The following is a 24,167-nucleotide window of genomic DNA, read 5'->3' as shown; positions in this document are numbered from 1 at the left end:
GCAGGCTCCTGATCCACTTTCATGCCACAGCACCAATTCTGGGACCTCCCTCCACCTGGCTCTTACCACTGAACACCAGTTATGCCCCCAATTCTGCTCTTATGGCTCAGGTGTGATACCCTAGTTCCAACACCATAGGAGCGCACCTGGTAGTTCTCCATGCTTCCATGTGTTTGTTGGTTCACTCCTTTCCCTTACCTGCAATGTCTCCCCTTCCGTCCCCCACCAATCTTAAGAAGAAACCCGTTATACTGGGTTGAATAGTGTCCTCCTAAAATTTGTGCCCACCCAGATCCTCAGAATTTAACCTTATGTGGAAATAGGGTCTTTGAAGATGTAATTTGATAAAGCGAGGTCATACTGGATCTGGGTGTGCCTTCAACCCAATGACTAGGTGTCCTTATAAGGAGGCCATGTGAAGACACAGCGAAGAAGGGCATGGGACGATAGAGGCAGAGATTGAAGTAATGGAGCTACAAGTCAAGGAATGCCAAGAATTGCTGGCAACCATCCGAAGCTGGAACAGGAGAGACTCTTTTCTCGAGCTTTCAGAAGGAGCATGGCCCTGCTGACATCTTGATTTAAGACTTCTGGCCTCCAGAACTGTGAGAGAATAAATTCTGTTGTTTTAAGCCACCCAGTTTGTGGTACTTTGTTATGGCAGCCATAGGAAACTAGTACACATTTCAAACCCATTTGAAAAAAATTTGCCAGGGAATCTTCCCAATCTTTGTATTCCAGCTCCTGGTCCACTTCCTCCTTTTAGCCTTCCCTGTCAGCCCCAGCCATGCCCACCTCTCCTTCCTGTTACTCATCCCTCTCCTCAGGCCCCCGAAGCTCCTACAGCCTGTAAGCTGTTGTGTTTTTCTGTTTGTGGACCACATCTCCATACACGGATTGAGCCTCCTTAGCTGTAGGGCTGATACCTCTCCTCCCTGGCTCTCCCTACTCCAGGGTTTGGCAACAGGCAGCACCTGTAGCTGGCCACCTGCCAGACAGAGGTGCCACCTTGCCCCCACCTGGATGCCAGCACCTTCCGGGACCATGATCTTCCACACGCAGTTGAGGCTGTTCAGGTAGGGCTCCGGGAAACCGGGGGACAGGATGGTGCCCCTTCGCTCTGTGAGGTTGCCTCCACATGGCACTGGGGAGGACAGGCATTTTGGGTCAGAGGCTCCTCATGGTTGTCTCTGTGGTCCCCTTATGTTCCTCCCCAAACAGACTCCTCCTTCAGGGCCTCCCAGCATCCATCAGTGACTCTTCCCTCTGTTGGCTTCTCCCTTATGGCCCCCAGTCCTGCCTTCTCCTTTTGTTTTTGGTCTCCTCCATGACTTCTCCTCACACAGTCTTGCTTCAGGGACCTGGACCCTCAGTCCCTCCCATGCTCCTTCCTTCACACTGGTACCTCCCCTGTGATGCTGACCCCCTCTTCCTTTCTGCCCTCTACACCCAACCCACAGGACTAGTAATTTGGCCTGAGTGGGACCTCCTACTTAAGTCATGCTGGTGGGAAGGTGCTGCTGTGTGACTTGGGACATCTGCTGGGTTTTGCTAGCCCCCTGGCCCCCAGGAAGAATCGACTGTTTGCTGCTTCCCCCATCCCCATGTCCTGGCTGTCCAGGCACTCACCCACACATGTTGGTGCTGACACATTCCACTGGGCCAGGGCCCCGGGAACAGGGAGGCACTCGATCTCTGGGGATCCTTGCAAGGCATAGCCGGAGTTGCATTCGAAGCGGATGACGGCGCCCACTGAGAAGTCACTGCCCAGCCTCCTGCCATAGCGGGGCTCCGGCACTGAGCTGCACTGCGTGGCACTGGTTCGAGGCACCGCTGCAGAGGAAAAGGGCACTGAGGGGCAGCCCTCGCCTGCCTAGGGATTGGCTGAGGAATTACACACAGTGGGACTGCGGCTGAGACAGTCTAGATGGGAGCACGAGAGGCTCTGAGCATTTTCCCTTAGGGCAAGGGTAGGGCTAGAATAATGACCATTTTACTGAAATCTAGTTAGACACCCAACACTGCACCGGAGCTTCTGGAAACCATGGGGGTGGTGTGAGTTCACTGGGCCCAGACATGAGGCCTAATTTTGTTCTCTGCCCTTACAATGATGCCCTCCCCACTTCAGGGTCCCATGTCCCCTAACAAGGAGAACGGCTCCTTCCTCCTCCATGTTGGGTGCCTTTCCTTCCGCCTCTGGCCTCTTCTCACCATGTGCCCTAAGAGCCTGCCCAGTGCCCTGCGCTCCATGATCTGAATCTCCCCTCCATGCTCCCCACAGTGGCAGCAAAGACCCTTTAACACAGGCCACAGCGATGTGTCCCCCGTGGCAGGATTAGCCCCGCACAGGGAAACGCAGCTCATCCTGGGCAGTCAGGTGAACAGGACCGTGAGTAGAACCTGGCCTTTGAAAGGTGGACAAAACACCAAAAAAACCAAACCCACTGCCGTTGAATCGATTCTGACTCATAATGACCCTATAGGACAGAGGAGAACTGCCCCATAGGGTTTTCAAGGAGTGGCTGGTGGATTTGAACTGCTGACGTTTTGGTTAGCAGCCGAGCTCTTAACCACTGCACCACCAGGGCTTTGGAAAGGTGGACAGTCTCCTGCAAGAGGAGAGCTTGGGGCCTGTAGGTATAGGTCAAGATGTTCCAAGATTTTGCCTTTCATGGCCAGTAAGGAAGGGAAGACACATTTATTGAGTTCCTGCTTTGTGCCACCTACTTTGCGAGTCTCTTTTAATCCTTTGAGGTAACCACTATTATTATCTCATTTTTTAGGTGAGCAAACTGGGACTCTAAGAGGTGGAGTAACTGGCCCCCAGCTAGAAATAGTGGAGCTGGATTCAAATCCATGTCCGTCTTATTCCAAGGCCTGTGTTTTCCCCCACACTTTTACTGTGCCCTGTAGACAAAACAAAGCTCGGTGGGAGAGAGTCTACATAAGAGGCCTGGGCTGGTGTCTGGACTATATACCAGACAATGGGTGGGGGATTAGCTTCCCATGTCTGATTTCTCTCCTCAACCGACATAGATTTTGGCCCAGGAAATATTTGTTGAGTAAAGCAATATATGATATTCACCTGAATTCCAGGGAACGGCCCCACAAACCAGCAATTGCCCCCAAAACCGAGACTGAGGCTCAGGACAGGGGGTCCAAGTTCACTTTCCTTCAATCACTGAGTCACTGGAGACCGAGCTTGCCTTTGTACCTTCTGCATCCTTGTCCTACATACCTTGGTAGACAAAGTGGAAACCTCTGGCTGGTGCTTGGCCTTTGGCACTGAACTTAATGAGAACTTGATTGGAGGTGGCCAAGGGCAGCGATTCTCCTGCCGAGACAAGGGGCGAGGAGGAAAGGGAGAGAGTGAGTCCAGCAGTGAAGCCCAGCAGAAAAAATCCCGACCAGGAAAGAGGGCTGCCAATACCACACTTAGCAATTCCTTCCACATCCCAGGTCTTCCTGAAATAAAATCTCACATTTTTACCACACCTTAAAGTTAACAGAAGGCTTTCACAGCCATGTCTTATCTTGACCTGTGGTCAATATGAGGTTGGCAGGACAGAGTTCAGGTTATCCATTTGATAGACTGAGAAAGAGAGGCTCAGAAAGATTAAATAACTGCCTGGGAAGGAGAACGCTTCCAAAGATGTTTTGCCCTATGGGAATGGGGAGAACGGCTGTTATCAAACTGACTAGTGGCTTACTTGGAAAACTGACACTGATCTGATGAAAAACGTGCTACCAGCTTCTGGAAAGGAAGGTGATGTGATTATCTGGGAGTAACTGGTCTTTCCCAGATCCCCAGTGAAATGATCGCTAACCAGGGCGATTGTATAATTGATTGCTCAGACTAGGATACTTTTGAGAGGGAAATTGTTTGCTATTAAATTATTACGCTGGGACAACCAAGTGTAAGCGGGGACTGACCCAGGCAAACCAGATTGAACTGTCACTCAACCACTAACACACAGATTGGTGAAAACTTGCATCAGCACTGGAAGCTAAGGGAGGCTGGTGGCCTTTACATCAGAAGATAAAGATATTTTTGCTTGATATAGTACCGATGGGATGAGAGTCAAGACAGCATCAACTGGACCTGCAGCTGTGAAGTGTAGTCCTGCTTGTCACCACCTTCCTGTGGGAGCCCTGGGAGGATGCGGGATGGTGGGCAGTGGCATGACCACTCTGTACACTGCCCCTCTGCAAACTTAGGGACCCCAAGGACAACTGCTGACTTCACCATCAGAAGGAAGTAGGGACTACAGAAGCCAGGGTACCCCTCCACTACAGTCAGGACCAGCCAAAGACCACTGGGAGGCACATCTGGCTCCCCCAGTGCTTCTAGAAAGCCCATGTGATGCCATCAGCCCTGGGGAGTGCAGAGCTTTTTGCACAGCACGCTTAGATTGACATTTGACTCAGATGGCTGAGCCTGGCTAAGAATCATTGCCCCAGCTTACTTTTGTTGTCAAAGCAAACAAAAAATGAAACTCACAAGGCTGTCTCTCTCCGCTATTGCCTCCATTTGTAGCTCATCCTCTAGGTTCCAATGGATGAGAACAGAGCAAAATTCAACTTTTCCATCCTCCCATCATGTGGCCTGACATATCTGGATAAGGACCCCAGTAATCTCTTACAGAACCTATTTCAATGTCCAGTCCTGGACACACACAGGCCTTCCACTCCATAAATAAGCACACAGTAAGATCACATATGAGTGCAAAAGCTGGACAATGAAAACAGAAGACAGAAGAAGAATTGATACACTCAAATTGTGGTGCTGGCAAAGAATATTGAATATACCGTGGACTGCGAGAAGAATGAACAAATTAGTTTTGGAAGAAACACAACCAGAATGCTCCTTAGAACCAAGGGTGGCAAGACTTCAGCTCGCTTACTTTGGACATGTCATCAGGAAGGGCCAATCACTAGAAAAGACATCATTCTTGGTAGGGTCAGCACAAATGAAAGAAACCCTCAGTGAGATGTATTGACACAATAGCCACAGCAATGGACTCAAACATACCACTGATCATGAAGATGGCACAGGACCAGGCAATGTTTCATTCTATTATACATAAGGTCATCATGAGTTGGCACCAACTCAATGGCAACTAACAAGAAGATCACTGGACATAAGAAAAGATTCCAAAGTTTTAAAGGACGAGACCATTATGAGAAGTCAAAGTAAAAAATTTTCTGTGAAACTACAACAAAGGACAGAAAAAAAATCTCAGAAGATTTTTAATTGTGATTGTAACAAGATTACATCTAGCTTTTTATCTATGAAATCAGAGGAGGAAGACATGGTCAAGGAGGGAGCTGAGATCTGTAAAGGCTGCAAAGAGACAAGAAAAGCCAGTGTGTGGCAGTTGGATTCTGCATAAATTGAATAGTAAAGTACAGATTAAATTCGGAAAGTTTTCCCAGGATCCACAGGAAAAAGAGATTAGAATAATGAAAGAAATAACAAGAAGCATGGAAGAGAGATTCCCCTCCACAAAAAAATCCAATATACATATATCAGGAATTCCAGAGAGAGAAGACAGAGAAATCAAAGGAGAAAAATCAATTTATAAAAGAAGATAATTTTCCAAAGCTTAAGAAAAACTTGAGGTTCAGACTGAGATAGTTTGCAAAGTGCCAGATATAACTCAGAACAAGGGACCTCTGTCACAACACACCCTAGTGGACTTTTTAAGAATAAAGAAAAAATATGAAAGGCATATATATAGACAGAAAAGTATAGGTTACACAGAAGGATAAAGAATCAGGTTGAACTCCAACTTGTTTGTAATACTACATGTCCGAATAGAATGGAACCGCTGCTCCAGAGTTTTGAAAGAAAAGGTGTGTGACCCATAATTTGATTTGCAATCAAGTTGTCATTTATATGATATGTCAAAAGAAAGGCATTCTCATCTTTGCCAGGTGACAGAAAGTACTGCAGTTATGAATCCTGCTGAAAAAATGAGCTGAAATAGGGAAATGAAGAATTGGCAGGGATAAATGTAATCAGGAAAGTACAGTTAAATCCAAATAACTATTGCTAACAAGGTAACAAAACTAAATGCAAATGTAAAAACTTGTTCTCAGGGTAGAAGTTCATATTGCTATAGTAACTAGTAATAATAATAATATAAAAGCCTAAATATATCAACAAATGCCCCTTACAATAGAGGATGGAGACATTTGGGTTCACTTATTTTGGACATGTCATCAGGAAAGACCAATTTCTAGAAAAGGACATCATGGTTGGTAAAGTAGATGGTCAGTGAAAACGAGAGAAACCCTCAATGAGATGAAGTGATGCAATAGCCACTGCAATGGACTCAAACATACTAACGATCATGAAGATGGCACAGGACTGGGCAACATTTCATTCTGTTATACATGAGGTCGCCACGAACAGGAGATGACTCAATGGCAACTAACAACAACAGGTAAGGATAGAAGAGCGAGGGAGCAAAAATAAAACAAAACAAACAAAAACCTAAACAAAACAAAACAAGATGACATATATTAGGCCAAGCTGCTTACTCATAAAATAAACGTTCAGCTTCCTCTTAAAAGCAAACGATTCTCAGAGAAAATGAGCAAAGATACATCAGACAAACAGAAATGCAAAAATTGTTAGAAGTACAAGAAGACAATAAAATACCACAACGGTAGTGGGAGATAGTTTAACAACAATCTCAATCAATTACATATCAAATAGAAAAACAAAATGGACATCACTGGATAGTGGTCCTCAAACTTTTTTTGGCCCCTGACACAACTGAAGGACATGGACACAGTTCATTCCCATCTATACCAGTAGCGAATTATCAGTGTTTCTTCAAAAGAGGAGTATCAGATTCTCTGAGTGTATTGATACTGATATCCATAGGTCCTGTATCTATTACATCTATCTCTAGCCCTACTTCTTTCTATTCTTATCGGTCCTATACCTGTGTATCTATGCCTATACCTGTTGTTGTCATCTGCCGTTGGGTCAGCCTCGGACTCGTGGTGATCCCATTCATGATGGAACAAAATGCTGCCCAGTCTTGTGCCAACCCTGTGATCGGTTGTGGATCAGACTGTTGAGATCCATAGGGTTTTCGCTGACTGATTTTCAGAAGTAGATCACCAAGCCTTTCTGGAAGGTCTGGAAGCTCTGCTAAAACATGTTTAGCATCATAGCAACATGCTTAGCCTCCACTGACAGGTGGTGGCTCCACACGAGATGTATTGGCCGGGAATTGAACTTAGGTCTCCCACGTGGAAGTTGAGAATTCTACCACCGAACCACCACCGCCCCCCACCCATATCTATACCTATATCTGTATCTATGTTGTTGTTATTGTTAGTTGCTGTCAATTCTGACTCATGGAGACCCCATGTGTGCAGAGTAGAACTGCTCCACAGGGTTTTCAAGGCTGTGACCTTTCAGAAGCAGGTCACCAGACCTGTTTTCCAAGACACCTCTGTGCAGGTTTGAACCACCAACCTTTTGGCCATTAACAATTTGTGCCATCTGGGGACTCCATCTCTCTCTCTCTGTCTCTCTCTCTCTCTATACCTTAATCTCTATAGGTCCTGTATCTATACTTCTATGTCTATACTTAACACTTATTCATCTATCTATCTATCGATCTATCTTTTCCAAGAAAGAGATTTTGTAAAAGCATTCCACCCCAAGAGATTCTGAATTATACTCTTGTTGGGTGTCTATGTGTTGGGTAGTGGTATGGAAACATCATTTGGTAGAGAATCACTGATATAAGGGATTTGAGCAATAAAACTGAGTAAGACAGTTTAATGATTATTACAAAGCTCGCTTAATCCTAACAATAATTCTTGCAAGTAGAATTTTTATTGTCTTCATTTTACTGATGAAAAAACTGAAGCTAGGACAGGTTAAGTAGTATGCCCAAAAGTCACCGAGCAAGCAAGTGGGAGAGCCCAGATGAGAGTCCAGGCAGTGTGACTCCAGAGCCTGAGCTCGTCATCTCTCACTATATGGTCTCTTCACCTACAGAGAACACGCATTCTTCTCAAATACTTAGGCAGTTACAAAAAATGTATTTGGTTACTGAGAGGACCTGGTTTAATCCCCCAAATAGAGATGGTACATGTCACATTCTCTAACCACGTGGCAATAAAAATGGAATTAACAATAAAAGTTTAAACACAACAACAACAAAATCCAAGTTCTTGTGTGTGTGTGTTGGGGGGAGGACATTCTTAATAACTCTTGGGCAAAAGAACAAAATAACATTATTATGGTCTACTTAGAAAGTAATGATGATGAAAATAGTACATATGAAATTTATGGCATGAAGTGAAAATTATGCTGAGTGGTGACTATGTAACTGTAATCATGCTCTTTATTACACAGAGAAAATAATGAAAAACACCTCTCAGTTCAAGAAGTTAGAACAAGAACAAAATAAACTGAAGAAAAGCAGGAAGGAGAAATTACAAAATAAATGCAGGGTTTAATTAATTAGAAAACAACAACAAATCCCACCTAAGAACTGATAAATAGGCCCAATTAAACACACACACACACACACACACAAAACAAACAAAAAAACTCGGATACAGCACAAATATGAACACAATGTGGTAAAGGCAAGAGAGAAAGCCACTAATACAAAGGAGAGTAAACATTATCCTTATCATAGTATACTATCACGGTATACTATACAAGCTGTACAGCTAAATAAAATAATAAATGAATTTTTTACTAAAATGTAAAATATCAACATTGATATTAAAGAGATATGCCTGAATAGGCCGATAACTATAGAAGAAAATCAAAGTTACTAAAAAGGAGGATATAAAATCATGAGAAATTTATTTGCAGATGATATTGCTTCCTGCCTGGAGAACCCAGGAGAATCAGTCAGCAGCATTAGCTGTATTATGAGAGTTCAGTGACTTCACAAAATGAATATACAAAAACACCAGTCTTCTAATATACTGTACTAGCAAAGAACAGTTAGAAAATATAATGGGGTGGGGGGAGACTCATTTATAGAAGCAACAGAAATAACAAAATCGCCATGAAATATTTAGGAATAAACTTAACAGAAAATAAATACTGACTAAATGAAAATTCGAATACCTTTCTAAGGCCTATAAAACACAAATAAATGGAGAGACATACCATGTTTCTGGATGGTAAGAAGAGGTAATATTATAAAGATGTGAGTTCTCCCCAAATTAATCTATAAGTTTAATGGAATGTCGATCAGAATTCTGATGAAACTTTTTTTTAACTTGACAATATAATTCCAATCTTTATTTGGAGGTAAAAGTAAGCAAGAGTAGCCAATAAAACAATTCAAAACCAAGAATGACGATGAGGACTTATACTATCTTAAAAATTATTACAATGTTTCAATAATTAAAGCTTTTTGATACTGACATAAGAATAAACAGACACTTAGAGAAAATGGATAGAATGTCTATAAACAGATCCTTAATTTATGTAAAGCTGGCATTCTGAATCAGTGAAAAATTCTGCTAACAATTGATTAACTACACTTGAGAAAGTATAGTTGTATTTCCTAAACCAAATGATAAACCAAAATAAATTCCAAAGGTACTACAGCAAAACAATGACACTGAAAAGTAAAAGAAAACACAGATGTATATTTATTTGATCAGCATAAACGCAAAGGAGAAGACTATTAAAAATATTGATAGATTTGATTTTACAGAAAATTAAAATTTTCTGACATAAAACCTCACATTTTTATATGAACCCCTCTGCCCCTGGACAGTAAAACACACCCTGAAGAAAAATAAAGGCAAATGAAAACATGTTTTTCTAAACATGTAATAGCATATAATATGGACAAGAGGTTTTCATAGCATATAATATGGACGAGAGGTTTTCATAGCATATAATATATATTGCTTATAATAATATGGAATGCTACTGAATAAATAAGAAAATAAGTTTTAGTAGAAAAATCAATACAAACTCACAAATAAATACACAACAAAAAAATGCATGGACCAATAAACGTATTACCCAGAGGTTAACCTAACTGGTAATAAAAAGGGCAAATCAGAAAATGAGATACAATTTTTCACTTATCAGACTGATGAAGTTTTTGTTTTTTAGTTACCTAGTTTTTTGTGAAAAGAAAACATGCCCTCTTACCCATTACTGGTGAACAAAGTGGCAAGACCGTTCTAGAAGGATATTTGACAATCTGTATAAAAAGCCTTAAAAAAACTCTCCTATCTTTTAACCTGAAAATTTTACTTCTAGAAATGTATTTTAAGGTTAACAGCCAGAGACGTATACAAAGATATATGAATGATATGTCAAATTGCTCTTCAGAAAAGTAAAAAATTAGAAACAATCTAAATGTTCAATAATGGAAAATTAATTACATACATTTAAAGTAACTACATAATAGACAACTACATAGTATTTAAAAATCCTATTATAGAAGGAAAAGTAATGACAGAAATGCTTGCAGTAAATATTTCAATAAAACATGTATATTGTTTTGTTCAATAAGATATGTAAGAGATTAAAGATTAAATAGGTATAAAGAGTCGAAGGAGATACAATAACTCTTTAGTGTGGTTGGTTCTTATTTTAATTCTGTATACAATTCTTTTGTATAGAGAAAACAATTCCCTGAGTTTTCTACAATGAAAATGTAATATGTTTATAATTAGAAAGAAAGTTGGGTCTCAGTATAGGCAAACAGGAGGATGATATACTATTTCAGGGTGGTATAGACACAGCTTGGGATAAGAGTAGCTTCTGAAGCCCCTTCTCCATGTGGGCTTTCAGGAGTTGGCTGTTGTGTTCAGAAGACAGCACCCGCCACAAATCTGTGTGCCTCCACCTGTGGCCATGCTGTGCTTACAAGGCCTCTTTCCTTTTAGCCTGCCCTCCTTGCCCCCAGCCCACCGTTGCCCCCAGTGCTGGCCGAGCCCCGGTACCTGTGTGGGAGCCCGAGAGGGAGCTGAGGAGCCGGGAGTGCTGGCTGTGGCCGTCGTGCACCTCCACCACATCATTGAGGGCCGTGTGGAAGAAGGCGAACTGGCCAAACACCACTGTGGAGGAGACATAGTGTGGAGAGCTCAGTGTGGAAGACCCACAGTGGATATGTCGGGGGTAAAGGCGGGGAGTTTGGGGGGCTGGGGCCCCAGACCAAAAATAAAGAAACCAAACCCGTTTGGGTGAAGTGGATTCTGACTCATGACAACCCCATGTGTGTTGGAGCAGAACTGCACTCCATACAGTTTTCTTTTATTTTTGTATTTATTTTGTTGTTGTTGTTAAGAATATACACAGAAAAACATACACCAATTCAACCGTTTCTACATGTTCAATTCAGTGACACTGATTATATTCTTTGAGTTGCATCACCGCACAGGGTTTTCAATGGCTGCGATCTTACGGAAGGTCCCTAGGTGGTGAAAACAGTTGGCACATGACTGCTAACCTAAAGGTTGAAGGTTAGGACCCACCTAGCGGTACCATAGAAGAAAGGCCTGATGATCCGCTTCTGTTAAGATTACAGCCAAGAAAACCTTATGGAGCAGTTCTACCCTACAACACATAGGGTTGCCATGAATTGGAATCAATTCCACAGCAATGAGTTTGGTTTTGAGTTTTTGGAATCTATGGAAGTAGATTGCCAGGACTTTCTCCTGCTGAGCTGTTGGGTGGGACTGCCAACCTTTTGATTGGTGGTGGAGGACAGATTGTTTAGGCCACCCAGGGTCAGGAGGAGGAAAACCTCAGAGGAAGTCATTGGTTCATAGGGCAAACCACTTGCTGAGCCTTTCCACTGGCTGATTAATGCATCGGCCAGACTCCCAGGGACAGGGACGTGGGGAGCTGGGAAGGGCTGGGCTGACATTCTCCCACATGAGTCCAGGTGACACTCAGGATGTCACCCAACTGTCAGGCTGGTGGAGGTAGCACCAACTAAACCTGATTCCTCCCCAAGATAACAGCCGCAGTGGCTACTCAAAGACATGAGCAAGCTTTCGGCAACATCTCCTATTTTTCCGTGTCATCTCAGGACCCTGCCATCTGCCCTGCTTTTTCTTCAGACATCCAGCCCACCAGGGAATCCCCTGAATATGAGATCCCTCACAGCTAAGAGGGATGAGGGTGGTGAGTAACAGCCTTCTCCTGGGGAAGCAGCAACTGTCTGTGGAACAAACATCTTCATCTCATTTTCCTCTGGCCAGGTCCAGAGGGGAGAGACGAAGTGACATTTATTAAGCACCTACTGTGTGCAAGTACCCCACTTGTTATGTACAGCATCATCTTTGATCATGAGTCTTCCAGATAATACCCATATTTTATAGACAAAGAAACTAAGGTTCAGAGAGATTACAAGAGTTCCCCAAGGCCACTCAGCTAGCTCGAGGAAGTGAAGGTGAAAGGCCAAAGGGCCTTAAGCCCTAATCCAGTCTCTGTTGGACAAGGCCAAAGGGCCCTGGCATTTCATGGCCACTCAGGCCACCAGCTATGAATACCAGGGGATTTCCCCATCCCTCCCCTCTCTGACAGGCACTGCTGGAGGGGCTGGGTTAGCCTTTTCTGACACTGCCAGGCCCCATTTCATTCTGCCTGCAATGGTATCCCAGTGGGCCTGGTGCACCTGAGGGCAAGAACCAGGGTAGACCCTTCTCTACGATGGCTGAGAGCCTTGAGCATGTAGGAAGTAGGGTGTGTGTGTGTGTGTGTGTGTGTGTGTGTCAGAGCAGGGGTGGAGAGGGACTCAGGCCATGGACTTAGCTGCCTGAGAAAAATTGCAGTGATGGGTATAGTAGTCAATGGAGTAAGAGATTCTTAGCTCTCAGCTAACGGGTAGGGGAGCAGGAGGGAGAGGAGCAGGAGGAAGAGTGAATTTTGGTACCCTGCAAATGGGCACTGTGTTAGGGATGGTGGCAAGGGGCTCTCCACACTCTCCCCTACAGCGAACAGACAGGCAAGGTTCCTGCTTTCAGGGTGTACATTCTAGTGGGAAGCTGTTGCTAGCTGCTGTCCAGTCGATTCCAACTCATGGCCACCCCATGTGTTGCAGAGTAGAACTGCTCCATAGGGTTTTCAAGACTGTGACCATTCAGAAGCAGATTGCCAGGCCTGTCTTCCGAGGTGCCTCTGGGTGGGTTTGTACCACCAACCTTTAGGCTGGTAGTCAAGTAGTTAACGGTTTGTGCCACCCAGGAACTCCTTGTAGTGGGAAGAGGCAGTCAAAAAACACTTGAGCAAATAGATAAACAAGATAATTTCAGACAGTGCTGAGTTTTAGGGGCACAATAAAACAGAGTAATGGGATAGAATGATAGGACGAGGCAGGTCACTTTAGATAGGGATCACAGAAGGCATCTCTGAGATGACATCAGAGCTGAGATCTGAGCTAGGGATGAATATTCCAGACCCAGAAGGAAAAATCTTCTCCACCCCTACAGGCTCAGCATCACCGGTAAAGAGAAGATGCTTGTGAGACATCACTACCTTCCTAGAACCAGCTCTCCCTAATAGGTTTAGCTCAATGAAACTGACCAACTGATCTTGGACTTGGCTGCTTGCAAAGAGGTGAGCTCCCTGTTACTGAAGGAATTCAAGCACAAACTGCATGCTCGCCTATTAAGGATTCTGCTCTGGGTAGCAGACTGGATTGGACAACCTTTTCAAGACTTTTCTAAGAGAGTCTATGATCCTGCCATGAAAGTATGTTGGGGAGTGTGTGCACAGGCACATGGGTGTGTGGGTGCTGGGGAGGGGTGGCCACACTGATGGCAAGAGCTGTGGATGAAGAGGAGGCTGGGAGTCTATACAGGGCAGGGAACATGTCTCTGTCAGTTCCATAGCCCGGGTACCCGGCAAAGTGCATGGCCCCCGATAGGTGCTTAATACATGCTTGGTGCATGACTAAAGCACTGAATCTTTTCCTGTGATTGCCTATCTTATCTCTTGGAATAAGCAGCCAGCTCTCTGCAGGCTGCCCCATCCCTCTCTTGGATGGTCAGGATATTTGATGCCCTTTGCCCCACCCAACACAAACTGAGTTTAGAAACAGTCGTTACTTGTCTGACAAAGCGGAGATCCAGGCGGAAAGAAAGCCGGTCACCTGGTTGCCCCTCAGCAACTTCTGAAATGCCTCCTGGACTGGTAGGACTCTGAACGTTCCCATTGGCAACAAGGCTTCTTCTGTCTGGATCTCGCGGAATCTGGAGGTTTCTCTGTCTTCTCAGGATACTGACCTACTCCTCCCTTTTTGCTTGCTCATCCTATCCCACAGCTGCTAGACCAGGTGTCAGTTCTCAGGTGGAATACCTACAAGGATGTGGCTCTGAATCTGGGGCCCTGTTCCCTCACCTTCACTTTCAAGCCCTGGCTCATCTCATTCCTTTCCTTCTTCCTGCTTCCTGGCCACTGACCCCTGGGGACCCAGTAGATCTGGCTCTGCACCACGTCCATTCAGACCTGGGCTGTGTTGGATAGTTCCCCTGCTGCACCTGGCCTGCCCTCTGTTCTAGCTAGTTCCTCACCAACTCCTCTGCCTTGGTTACAGGTGGCCTCACTTGTGCCCTTCTCTCATGTGCCAGGACATCACACATTCTACTGCTTATTTCCTAGAGTCAACACTCTGATGTCCAGCTTGGGAGACTGTTCTGTCCATTCCCAGGATGGCAGTGGATCACTGGGAGGGGCCTGAGGAGTTGCCCTTTTGGAGTAAGGGAGGGGAGTTATAAAACATAAACAAACAGAAAAAGATCATACCATAGTCCTTGGGTACGGTGACAAAATACAGGCAGATCTGTCCACTGGTGTAGTTCTGGGGGTAGTTGGGGGACAAGACCACTCCATCCGAACCTACATACTGTCCCCCACAGGGGGCTGAAAGAGAAACCAGATAGAGGGCCAGGTGACCTCATGGGCCTCTCATTAGCTGTCCATCCTCCTTTCTACTCCCGCCTGAGCTTCTGGCCCTGGTGAGGCTGCCCTTAGGTGGGCAGTCACTAAGGTGGAGGAGGGGAGTTCTGAGGACACTGCCCTACTCTGCCCAAGGACATCCATCCCTGGTCTGGCATGTGGCCTAAAACCATTCTGAGGCTATCAAGGACCCTTTTGGGCACCTATCAGCCCTTGTCCTCTAACTACTCACACTGGCATTGGTCCCTGGAGGCACAGTCTTGGGGAGCACATTAGGAACCCCTTCTTCTTACAAGTGGGGCCGAGATATGACCTGCTGGCCCGTGGCTGATGTCTGTGCCTGGGTAGTTAGTGTCTGCATGAGTAGGGGACCTGAGTCTCTCCAAACTAACTCTGCTGAAAGGGGCCAGTCCATGGCACACAACCACTTTCCTCTCCCAGCCATGATCCCTGATTTCTACAAGAGGTAGACCTCTGAGCAGGCCTCTCTCACCTAGGCAATGAGGCTACCTTGCTTTTCAGTGTAGGTGGACACTATGCTCTTGACATTCCAGCATATCCTCTTTTTAGGACTCCCATGGCTAACCCAGACCTGCCTGGAGCCAGCCCCACTCCCTGGCCTTCATTTTACACATCTGATCTCTTGGCAATTTTCCCTAGGCCCAGGAACAAGCCTAAAGGTCGACTTTAAACTGCAGTTCCCTTCTCCCTGGTGTGAGCTGCTGGCATGTCTGGGGGCCAGCGTTCAGGACATGAGCATCGATGTGATCTGAGGGTGACAATGGGGACATTTCATCATCTGAGAGAGATGACCCATTGACAGGGACTGGTGCACCCAGTGAAATATAAGCCAGTCTTATCCACAGCAAACCCAGGCTTGACTGGGCCTGCTTGAAGGAGCCACCCTTTGAGGACCATGTCCCAGCTCCCCCTTTGCATAGCCAACAGCCCCTTCTGCTCTGACATGCCCGTTTCCTCGGACTCCCTTCCCATCTCTGGGTTCCACCACCTGTGCAGACTGGCCGGGGGTTGTTCCACACAGGCTTCCCATCGGGCCCCAGGACGCAGCTCAGGGTAGAGGAGCCCTCCACTTCATAACCCCCATGGCAGTAGTAGGTGATGGAGGAGCCCAGCTTCAGGTCGGAACCCACTCGCGTGCCATTCCTGATGGAACCAGGGTCGAAACACGACTCCCGGGGGTTTTCTGGAAAAGAGAACACACACACGCACACACACAGGGCTCAGGAGTGGCCCATTTCTAGGCAGCACCCAGGAGGAGACCCTGACCTGTTAGCCACAGAGCACATGGGGATTCTGGACTGCTGCTCTTATACCCTCTGAGACACTTGTCTAAATTTGTTTAGAAATCCAGGACTGGAAGTCATTTTGGAGAGTGAAATTTCCCCTTCTCTCCCCTCATTCTTGCCTTGACCCACAGAGGAGGGAATTTTTGCTAAAACACTGGGTCCTCTCTCATCCTTTACTTGCTCTTCCCCAAGGGAGGCACCCGCTGCTCTGACAAGTGGGAGCTGATGGTCCCTGAACCACATTTCAGGGTCACTATGGGAAAGGTTGAAGGATCCCTGGTGGTGCAATGGTTAAGTGCTCAAGTGCTCAGGTGCTAACCAAAAGGTTGGTAGTTGGAACCTACCAGCTGCTGTGCAGGAGAAAGACGTGGCAGTCTGCACCCGTAAAGATTACAGCCTTGGAAACCCTATGGGACAGTTCTACTCTGTCTTATAGGGTTACTATGAGCTGGAATTGACTTGAAGGCAATGGGAAAATGGTAAAGGTGAGTGCCCAATCAACCCTTTTGCCTGTCTTTGACCTCCCACACTTGGGCATGGTGGGTTTCCTTGGCGTTCTGTACCCAGGTGCTAAGCAGGGCAGAAAGCTGCTCTTGGAGACTGCTGTTTCTCTTTCCCTTCTGCTTATAACCAGGCAGCTGGCTGGGAACGTCGACTGTGTCTGCTCTGCAGGCCCAGTCATCTCCACAGCTAGCAGGCACTTCTGAGTGCATGGGTGCCATACTCAGACAGGGCAGAAGTACCCCACTTCACCTCTGGGACAAGTCAAGATCTCCAATACAGTTTTCCAGGGCTTTGCACTGGAGTACTGAGTTCTTGCCAGTTTATTAAAACTATTTGGCTAATAATGATCCTTATGTGTCTTCACAATCAAGCATACTGTGGATGTGAGAGAAGTGGCAGCCTGAGCCCCTAGCAGGCATCCACGCCATTCTTCTGCACCAGATAAGACTGTACTTGACATTGTCCTGAGCAACTGGGGGTACTAGTTGGAGCCCTGAATCTCTGAAGGAGAGTCTACAGCCTCCCTCACCACTGGATGAAAATCCTGAGCAGCTCTTGGGAGCCGACATTCATTTCCATCCACTGCCGCCCTTCCTCAGTCCTCCTTGTTCTAAGATCACTGACCGTCAGGTGGCCTGTCAGTAGGGCTGTGCAGTGTTAGGACACAGCAAAGGCCAGTCAGTGCCAGGGAATGCAACTGAGTATCAGGTTTCAATTAGCATTTTGGAGGCTATTCTGTGGGAGAGCAGCAGAGAGGGCTAGAGATGGGAATTCACAAGAGCTGCTAACGGCCCTTGCTGAAGAACTCAGAACTCAGAGTGGAGCTAAGGTAGAAAGAGCTGGAATTGATGGGATCAGAGCTCAGAGATGAGACGTTCAGGGGAGTTTCACTGAGCGCTGTCCTTACCACCTGGGTACTTTTTAAGCTACCTACAAAGGAGGTGGCCACTGCTTGAGGGTGTTGCTCAGCTGCTTGTCAGCCTCTGTTGACTGATGGGATGGGACGCTCCTGCCAAGTCCACCTGCTCCCACATTTGAGCCCTTGCACCCGAGGAGACTGGCCTGTCCTGCTTTAAGTCTTTGTCCATAGTTAAGAGTGGAGCAGTTCTGGATATACTACTGCATTTAAACTCAAGTGAGGTCCAAGAGAATGCTCACTCACCTAGTAGAGAGCCTCTCAGTGGCGGCTTGTGAGCCCTGTGATGTGCCACCTTGACCCCATGTCAGATCGCTCCTCTACCTAAGCCTAGTGGCTGGGGCCAGAACACAACCGGCCACTCAGTTTTCCATACATGACTCACAGAGATACTGGGCACTGTTACCATGTTTTACATCTCATCTGTCTTTTTTAAAAATTCAAAGTGGGTCAAATCTTATTTGAAGTTCAGAGAAATTAAGTAACTTGGAACCAATTTCACATAGCTCGTAAGAGGCAGAATTAGCTATGGCACCAACACCTATTCCCCGCTTCATCTTTAAATAGTGGAACCCTGATTTCATCCAGAGTATCAAGGGACCAGTTCAATTTTATTTGCCCCAGCCTCTCACGCAGCTAGGTCTGGCCAAAGAGAAGTAAATGTAAGTCAGAACAGATCTCCTCAAAATGCTCTAATAGCCTCCCATCTCACTTAGAGTAACAGCCAAAATCGTTACAGGTGTACAAGGCCCAGCACGTTCTGCCCTAAACCCTCACCTCTATGACCTCACCTCCTGTTGTCTGTTTGCTCTCTCTGCTCCAGCCACATTGGTGTCTGTCCATAGAATGTGCCCCCAGCTGCACAACTCCCTCTCTCATTTCTGTCAGTGATACCTTCCCGATCAGCTATTTAAAATTACAATATTCCTCTCCCTTGCACTCCCCCCACCACCCTTCTCTGCTTTAGTTTATTTTTCTCCACTGGTATTAATGCTATCTCATGAACTATAATTTACCTTTTTGTTTTTTCTATTTTCCTCCACTAGAATGTCTCTGGGTGGTGCAAACAGTTAAGTGCTCAGCTACTAACTGAAAGGTAGGTGGTTCAAATCCTCCCAGAGACACCTCGGAAGAAAAGCCTGGCTATCTATCTACTTCTGAAAGGTTGCAGCGACCGAAATCTACGGAGGGCAGTTCTGCTCTGAAACCTATGGGGTTGCCTTGAGTCAGAATCCACTCAACGGCAATTGTTTTTTTTCCCCCACTAGAATGTAAGTTCCATGAGGGAATTTTTCAGTTTTGTTCACTGCTGTATTCCGATGGCCTGGCATCGTAGGCACTCAATAAATATTTCTTTCATGGGAGACTTTTAGAAAGGCTGCTTAAGGAAAGGTAACTTAGCTGAGAGAACGCTTGTTGGCCCTTCTTTTTTTTCTACCTCCTGCCCACAGTCTGGAACTCAGACATGATGGCTGGAACTCTGGTCACCATCTTGGATCCTGAGGCAACCTTGAGAATGGAAGCCATGTACTAGCAAGGTCGAGCAGAAAGACAAAAGGAACCTCAGTGGAGCTGCCTCATTAGCCCTGGATGCCAACCTCTGGACTTCTTTTATAGGAAGGAGAATAAACTTGTATCTTGTTTAAGCAACTGTGCCTTGGGGTAATCATTGCACTGGCATTGGACTTCAGCTGGGTATGACTACCCCAGAATACTTCACTATGTCAGAACGTTCTTTCTTCTTTTCTCTGTCTACCAAACTCCTACACTTTTAAATGCTCTGAGCAGCATTCCTGAACTTTGCCTTCTCTCTAGCAGAGTTCAGTGCTTTTTTTTTTTCCCCCTTGATTATAGCATGTATCACATTGTCTTGGTAGGCTGGTACCTTAGTTATCTAGTGATGCTATAACAAATACACCACAAGTAGGTGGCTTTAACAAACAGAAATTTATTTTCACACAGTTTAGGAGGCTAGAAGTCTGAATTCAGGGTGCCAGCTCTAGGGGGAGTCTTTGTCTGCTCTGGGAGGAAATCCTTGTCTCAGCTTCTCCAGTGTTCTTTTGGGTATTCCCAGGAGATCTCCATGTGGCATCTATCTCTTCCCCATATGTGCTTGCTTGCATCTGCGCTTAATCTGCTCTTTTTATTTCTCAAAAGTGATTGGCTTAAATGCCCTATATTGGTATTGGCCTCATCAACATAACAAAGAAAATGCTATTCCCAAATGGAATTACATCCATAGGTATAGGGGTTAGTACTTCTGGGAAATACAAATCAACCCCTAACAGTAGGGTAAGTGTATGTCTTTCCAGTTGGGTTCTGAACTCTCAGAGAACAGGGACCATCACCTATTCTTCTTATAACTTCAGCATCTATTACAAAATTTGCGTCACCTAGGGACATTTGAGTGCAAACTACTTGCGTCACCTAGGGACATTTTTGGGGAAGATATTAAAAAAAAAACAACTTATTGCTGTTGAGTCAATTCTGACTTATAGTGACCCAATAGGACACAGCAAAACTGTCCCATAGGGTTTCCAAGGCTGTAAATCTTTATGGAAACAGACTGTCGGGGTAACTAATATTAGGAGGTGTGCAGTCTGGGAAGAGGGACCCATTATTGTGGTACTTGCACCACAGATCCTAATAAGAGGGTGGTAGGTACATTTGTAGGCTATGCCTCACCTCTCCTATCCACCAGCCCTACTTGGCACATAACAGACGCTTAATAAACAGCTGCTGTATTAATCGGCTGAACACCCTCAGGCTTGGAAAATCAACAGCTACATCAACGACTCCAACTACAGACTCCATTCTATATTTACTCCCGTGTCAGAGGAAGAGCTCATCATTCCAAGCATGATAACATTAATAATAATGACAAGGATAATGATAATGATGATAACCCCTTACATGAGAATATCACTTCATAATTTTCAAATCACTTTCCAATCTGTTATCTCATCTGTGTCTCACAGTAGCCTCTGCCCAGGCAGGGCCAGGTATGCTCATGTTCAGGTTGCAGATGAGGAATGTGGTGATCTGACAGGCTAAATGAGCTTTCCAAGCCATTCAACGATTGAGAGATAAAATTCAGACACAATCAGGTTTTTAGTCTGTCAAACCAGAGATCAGGTGTGAATGATAAAACTAAATGGCTAAAACATCATGATGATAATAATAAATAAAACCCAAGCCCTCCAAAATGAGAAACATAAAAGAACTGGCTTCTCTCTAGTCCTAGTGGATGAGGCCCATTTCCAAACACTGTTTGCAATAACAGAAAACTGGAAACAATAACCCAGACGTCCAATCAGTAAGGAAGTAGTTATAAAGGTTGGATTGGAGCCATCCACTGAAATAAAAGCAGTCTTTAAAGAGGATGGCAGAAGTCTTTGCATACTGATTCGAAAAGATGCCCAAGATCTATTGTTTGGGGAAAAAAAAAAAAAAAACCAAACCAGGTTACAGATAAGTATATGTGGTGTGATCTTGTTCATATACAATAGGAATCAGAAAACTACAGCCCGCATATCAAATCTGGCCCGATGACTGTTTCTGTAAATAAAACAATGCTACAACAGTAGAACTGAGCAATTGTTCAAGAGACTGTCTGGCCTGCCAAGCCTAAAATATTTATTATCTAGCTCTTTACGAGGAGTCCCTTGCAGTGCAAGCGGTTTGCTCTTGGCTGCTCCATCTTGCTAGCACATGGCTTCCATTTCCTTTACAGAAGTAGATCGCCAGATCTTTCCTCCATGGCACTGCTGCGTGGGTTTGAACCGCCAACCTTTCCGTTAGTAGTCAAGTGCAAACTGCTTGCACCACCCAGGAACCTAGGGTGATACTTGCTGTGGTTAGTTGCTGTCGAGCTGATTCCGACTCATGGCGACTCCATGTGTTACAAAGTAGAACTGCTCCATAGGGTCTTCTTGGCTATAATCTTAAGGGAAGCAGATCGCCAGATGTTTTCTTTTGTGGTACCAATGGGTGGGTTTGAATTGTCAACCTTTAGGTTAGCAGTTGAGTGCAAACTGTTTGCGTCACCTAGGGACATTTGAGTGCAAACTACTTGCGTCACCTAGGGACAGTTTTGGGGAAGATATTAAAAAAAAAAACTTGTTCCTGTTGAGTCAATTCTGACTTATAGTGACCCAATAGGACAGAGTAGAACTGTCCCATAGGGTTTCCAAGGCTGTAAATCTTTATGGAAACAGATTTTCGGGGTAACTAATATTAGGAGGTGTGCAGTCTGGGAAGAGGGACCCATTATTGTGGTACTTGCACCACAGATCCTAATAAGAGGGTGGTAGGTACATTTGTAGGCTATGCCTCACCTCTCCTATCCCCCAGGAACTGACATCCCTTCAGCCAGCTTGGCTGGCTCAAATGGCAGCTGGGAAGGCCTTATTCCCTGAGGCTGTGTTTTAGATCTGAGGATTACTCTAGATAATGTCTTGGGCCAACAGCTGAAAGTGGAAAGGGCTTCCTTGGGAAAGAGAACCTGTGATATGGTTCTCAGCCCATGAACTTCAGTGGAGAGAACCTGGGTGAAGCTGGCAACAGCAAGGTTGCCATGAACAAGGTAATTGGGGAAGAAGCTGTTGGAGTTTCTACCCAGTAGCTTACTGTATCCAGGGAAGATGAAATGAAGTCATATTGTAAGAATGAAGCTAAAAGTGGTGACATTTCGGTTGAAATTTTAGAATTACTGCCTAGAAGAAGACCCAGTTGGACAAGTCAGGGGTTGCTAAGGCTTGGCTGAGGTTAGGACGTAAATATAGTGGCTCCCAGTTCATGGTTGTGTGACTTTTTCTGGCAACACTCAGCCACCTGGGTGTGGGTTTAACAAAGGACAAAAACCTGTTGCCATCGAGCCGATTCCGACTCATAGCAACCCTACAGGACAGAGCAGAACTGCCCTATAGGGTTTCCAAGGAGCAGCTGGTGGATTCGAACTGCTGACCTTTTGGTTAGCAGCCTAATCTCTTAACCACCGCACCACCGGGCTCCATCAAAGGACAAGGGGGCAGGAAAATTGAAGGCACTGATGAGAGTGTGATTAAAGGGATAAATAATAATAAAAACGAGATGATTGGTATGGTAGTGAGGACGGGGATGGCTGGAGTGATGGGAGTCCCAGGCTGAATCTAAGTTGCATCTTCTGTTAGAATTCCAAAACATCTGGCCGTGTTTGTTTGGATACTGGCATGCAGAGGAAGGTTTGGATACAAGAGAATTACAGAATGGTAGGCGCCTGGAGGAAGAGTGGATGGTAAAATATCCACTCCCCAGACCAGCTCCATAAGCAAGTATTCTCTGTGTTGTGCACCAATTACCAAGTACCCGACAAATAGCAGGCAATTGATAGTTATGAGGATTTCAGTGAGTTGATGGATAGAAAGTACTTGGAACAGTGCTGGCATGTGGTAGACATTAAATAAGCACTAGCTCTTTTATGATCATATTATTTGTGATCTCATGTGAGATATCCCCAGGGGTTGCCAGAAATATTTAATTAAAGGATATTTTAAAAGGTTGCTGAGGTCCTACATTATGCAAGTGGAGGACTTGAGCCAGAGAATTTTTAATTTTAACCGGTAATGTGACCTCATTTGTACACATAGGCTGATGAGGCCTGGGTGAACCTGGGTTATGGTCTCAATAATAAATAACAAAACATCTCAGAGTATCTATGGAGTGTTTAGTACATACCAGGAATTATACTAATATATACAGTGTGTAGGCATAAAATATCTGAATCTTAAACAACTTTCTGCAACATAATTATGATTACCATCATTTTATAGATGGAGAAATGGGTTCCAAGAGATAATAACTTGCCAAGCTCACAAATCAAGCAAGAAATGGAGCTAGGATTTGGATAATAGGATCTGAGATAATTAGGGAAGAAGAATAGGTCAAAAAGGGACTAACAGAGTAGAAGAAAGTGGCATGCTCTAGAGCCTGGAATTAATAATAATAATAATAATAATCATACTGGAACATTACAGAATGCTTGACATGTGCCAGGCATTGTACCAAGAGCTTTAATGCAGGGACTCATTGATCTTTGCCTGCTTATATGAGATAGGAATTATTCTATCACTTTATGGATGAAGAAACAGAGGTCTTGAGAGGTTAAACAGCTTTCCCAAGGTCACAACTGCTACTTGGTGAACGTGAGCTTTAAGCAAGTCGGAACGACCATTTCTATGAGATGGAGGCTCATTTTCACAAAGTTTTGCTGGAACACAGCAAGCCCATTTATTTACAAATTGTCTATGATTGCTCCCACACAACAACAGCAGAGATGAGTAATTATGACAGCGACTGTCTGGCCCACTATGCCTAAAATATTTATGGCCCTTTAAAAGAAAAAAATTGTCAACCTCTGCTCTTTACCCCTACACTATTCAATCTGCTTTAATTAATTCAAAAGTGTGATGGGAGTAAGTGAACGGAAACCAAAAAAACCCAAACCTATTGCTGTCGGGTCGATTCCAACTCA

At 45.0% G+C, this 24,167-nt stretch overlaps 1 protein-coding gene across 1 annotated transcript in view; it reads right to left on the bottom strand.

Annotated features, from left to right (window-relative positions):
- Positions 1-24,167, bottom strand: part of CSMD2 (CUB and Sushi multiple domains 2) — a 752,464-nt gene that overhangs the window by 126,676 nt on the left and 601,621 nt on the right. Inside the window, exons 35-41 of the mRNA XM_012554226.1 lie at positions 15,939-16,133; positions 14,777-14,893; positions 10,969-11,082; positions 3,239-3,334; positions 1,630-1,833; positions 1,009-1,144; positions 147-184 (exon numbers count right to left, since the gene is read on the bottom strand). Of these exons, the coding sequence (XP_012409680.1) occupies positions 147-184; positions 1,009-1,144; positions 1,630-1,833; positions 3,239-3,334; positions 10,969-11,082; positions 14,777-14,893; positions 15,939-16,133 (900 nt within the window). The remainder of the gene's footprint in view (positions 1-146; positions 185-1,008; positions 1,145-1,629; positions 1,834-3,238; positions 3,335-10,968; positions 11,083-14,776; positions 14,894-15,938; positions 16,134-24,167) is intronic.

This window comes from Trichechus manatus, unplaced genomic scaffold (assembly GCF_000243295.1).
Source record: "Trichechus manatus latirostris isolate Lorelei unplaced genomic scaffold, TriManLat1.0 scaffold00015, whole genome shotgun sequence".
Lineage (NCBI taxonomy): Eukaryota > Metazoa > Chordata > Mammalia > Sirenia > Trichechidae > Trichechus > Trichechus manatus.
The sequence above is the reverse complement of the archived record's forward strand: the minus strand, read 5'-3'. Positions and strand labels throughout refer to the sequence as shown.